This window comes from Bremia lactucae (genome assembly GCF_004359215.1).
Source record: "Bremia lactucae strain SF5 chromosome Unknown BlacSF5_NotPlaced_135_SHOA01000082.1_3364bp, whole genome shotgun sequence".
NCBI classification, from domain to species: Eukaryota; Oomycota; class Peronosporomycetes; order Peronosporales; family Peronosporaceae; genus Bremia; species Bremia lactucae.
The window spans coordinates 1-3364 of NW_027152148.1; the positions used below are offsets into that span (position 1 = coordinate 1).

General features: G+C 43.8%; 1 protein-coding gene across 1 annotated transcript; it reads right to left on the minus strand.

Annotated features, from left to right (window-relative positions):
* Positions 1-1252: 1252 nt before the first annotated feature.
* Positions 1253-1984, minus strand: CCR75_009808 (uncharacterized protein; the record flags this gene model as incomplete). The annotated part of the gene is made up of 1 exon (XM_067967845.1): positions 1253-1984. One exon carries the CDS (start codon positions 1982-1984, stop codon positions 1253-1255), a length of 732 nt encoding a protein of 243 aa, XP_067817640.1.
* Positions 1985-3364: the final 1380 nt, after the last annotated feature.

Sequence of the window (3364 nt, forward strand, 5' to 3'; positions counted from 1 at the left end):
CTGTTAACGCGACAGCCGCAGTGGCTGTCTGCGTTCCGACAAAGGCATTAGACGCAGCCGGCGAATTAACGCGGCGCGTGCGCTTAGTGCGAGGTTAAATGGGCGTCTTCGCAGTCGACCCGCCAACGTGGCCCCTTTCAGGTAGCATCTTTGGCGCCGTGCATGGAAAAACAGGTCGCTAGAGTGATTGAGTGAAGTAGCGGCGCGTAAAGCTGCTCTTAGTTTCTCTCTACTCTGTGACGAACTGAAAAAAGCGAATTCGTTCTTAAAGAGGGGGATGGTGTAACGGGCTAGAGTTGCCCTAATGTTACACAGTCCCCATTAAGTACATTTGGTACTTAAGGGGATGGTCAATTACTAAATAATAGTAATTAGACCCAACACTCGGGTGTGGTGCACATTTGTAAACAACCCATGTGGATGTGATGCACATGGGTGCATTCACATTAGGGGGGATGACGCCCAGCGTCATCCATGGTGACGGCTAGCGTCACCAGTTACGCGAGGTATCTATAAAGATACACTCGTAATACATATTAAATGATATCTATAGAGATAACATTTTAATTGGTAAAAATAGGTATTTGTATTTAATTCTATTAAATATAAATCAGTCTGAAATTTACTACCTACTTGGTAAGTGCGCACGAGGAGACGGATTACCGCTCCCGTGACGTTACTTCACCAGAGTTCTTAGTGTGTTGGGTGAGGTCGCTTGCGCGCCCACCACAACTTCCTCACTGCACGCAAGAGAAGCAGGTGCAAACCGCTTCCTCGCTGTGCTAGGGTGTGTGCTAAGTAGAGCGTGGCCGCATTAGGACGTGCCCGCCTACAAGTTGTTTTTGCGCTCATCAATAAGCTTACACGTCTTTGGGTGCCCAGCAACAAATGTTTGCGAACGAAAGTTTGATGTTACATATGCGCCATAATAAAAACAAGCAAAAAGGTTGGAGCAATCAGGAGAGAGGATACTTAGTAAGAATTAGATTTAGGATAGGCGATGCCTTAAGGAGTATACAGGATTTATCGGTTAGTAAAACTAAATTTAATTTAGTCGAAATTTACCCTCATTCCTGACAGTTCCAATTTCGAAATTTAACTCATCCTATATTATCGTGTCATTAAAGCATTCGAGCAATAATTTTCCTTACATTTATTTGATTGTTACATTCAATAAAACTTATACTTTCAACAAACAATTATCCTTTCCACTCGGAGACTGCCGAGCCTGTCACCATCCAACTCAAAATGCTTATGACTCCATCGGAGTCGACGTCGCTTTTTCGTTCGTCTCTTTGTCCTGTTCCAGACTTTGCTGTTCGTTGGTCTGCTGGTCTTTAATCGTCTTCTTCTGCGCCTCGCCAAAAGGTGTCTGCTGCCACAGCGCCTCAAACTCATCAGGTGTGCCGCTAGAGCACAGCGCCTCATGCTGCCCTTTGTCATCGGGAGTCATACGACTCCACGTCGTGCGCAGCTTCTTCCCTTCAACTTGGCGCTCATGGACAGCTTTCAGACGACCCGTCGAATCTTCATAGCGGCGACGCATGCTCGTCACACGTCGGCCATTATTGTCCACAACAGACGAATTACTGAAAGTGTACGAAGAGAAGGCGCGACGACGTTGATTGTCGTTGTCAAGACTTTGGCTTCCCAACTGATTCTGCTGATTTGGATTTGAGGTACTTGGTTTGCCCTTGTTGGACTGGTTCGAATCGTTCGTCGTGGCCTTCTTGTCGTTAAGCTGCACGGATTCCTCGCGGTGCTGCGTCGCGGGTTGCTGCTCACGTGCCAGCACAGGCAGATCTTTGAAGAAATCGTCATCTTCCATTGCGCTGGGTGCAGCCAGCATCTCGCTATTCATATCGAAAGGGAAGCGCGAGTGACTCATAAGTCCGTACATGTGCTCCAGGTCCATCATGGACTGCTCCAGTGAGGACATTGGGTACCAGAAGCGTGGGCGGACGAGATCCCACGTGTTAAACATAGTGGCTCGATTGTCTTCGAAGGTTTAAAAGTGTTTTGTTTGTTTGGTTGCAATTTTGAAAATGAATTGAGTTGGGCTGGGCTGGGCTGACAGTTTTTCTTGGTCGCAATAGGAGTTTTTTTCTAGAAGTTTGTCGAATGGAGGGTTTCGTGCAGCGAAATCGGGGACATTTCGCAGCGAAAACTTGAGTGTAGTCATTTCGAGATCTTGATATTTTTAAGTGAACCCTGTCACTGACGCCAGCAAGATTCTTAATCGAATAATCAATTTGGCAAATTTTATAGTCAACTACAAATTGGCCTTCTAGAAGCAGAAGGCTTTTGTAGTCATTCTGAGATTTATATATAAACATTCACTGACGGCAGCCAGATCCAGTAATATAAATTCAGTAAGGTAAAATTACTCACATATTGGCCTTCCAGAAACAAATGTGCTTCAAACAATGGCGACAATTTATCATGTCGCAGACATGTATGGTATAGTATAAACAGTAAAAATTAAAAAAATGTCAATTGGAAATATCTTCGAATATAATCCCGATGATTTCTTGCTGCTTTTATTGCCTTCCAGAATCAAAAGATAAGCAGCATTTTAACATGTCGCATACACGTATCGTAGTATACACAAATAAAATGGTATTAGTTTTAAGCGGAAATCTTTCGCTTTCAACGAATACAAGCAATTCGAATCCCTATTGCGCATTTCATTGCACTTCTCGATGAACTGTAACGTTTTTAGCCTTGCAATCAACGTTAGCATTCAAGAAAATAATATCAAAGCAAACGCAATAAGTCGACATTTCTCGAAGCGTAATCATGACCTGGGGACATAATGATGGTGGTGTCGAGCTTTTTATAATTAAATGAGAAGGATCAGACGTCCTTTGAAGGAACAAAAAAGTTTGCGCTTGCATTTTGGATTTGTATCTCGCTGAATCTGTAACGGGCTAAAGTTGCCCTAATGTTACACAGTCCCCGTTAACTACACTTGGAGTACTTAAGGGGATAGTCAACTACAAAATTTCAATAATTGGACCCAACACTCGGGTGTGGTGCACATTTGTGACCAACCCCTGTGTATGAGATGCACATGGGTGGATTCACATTAGGAGGGATAACGCCTAGTGTCATCCGTTACGCGAGGTATCTAGAAAGATACGCTGGCAATACACATTAAATGTTATCTATAGAGATAACATCTTAATTGATAAAAAAAGGTATTTGTATTAAGCTCTATTAAATAAAAATCACTCTGAAAACTACTTCCTACTTGGCAAGTGCGCACGAAGAGACGGATTACCGCTCCCGTGACGAGACTTAATCAAAGTACTTAGTGAGTTGGGTGAGGTCGCTAACGCGCCCACCACAACTACCTCACTCC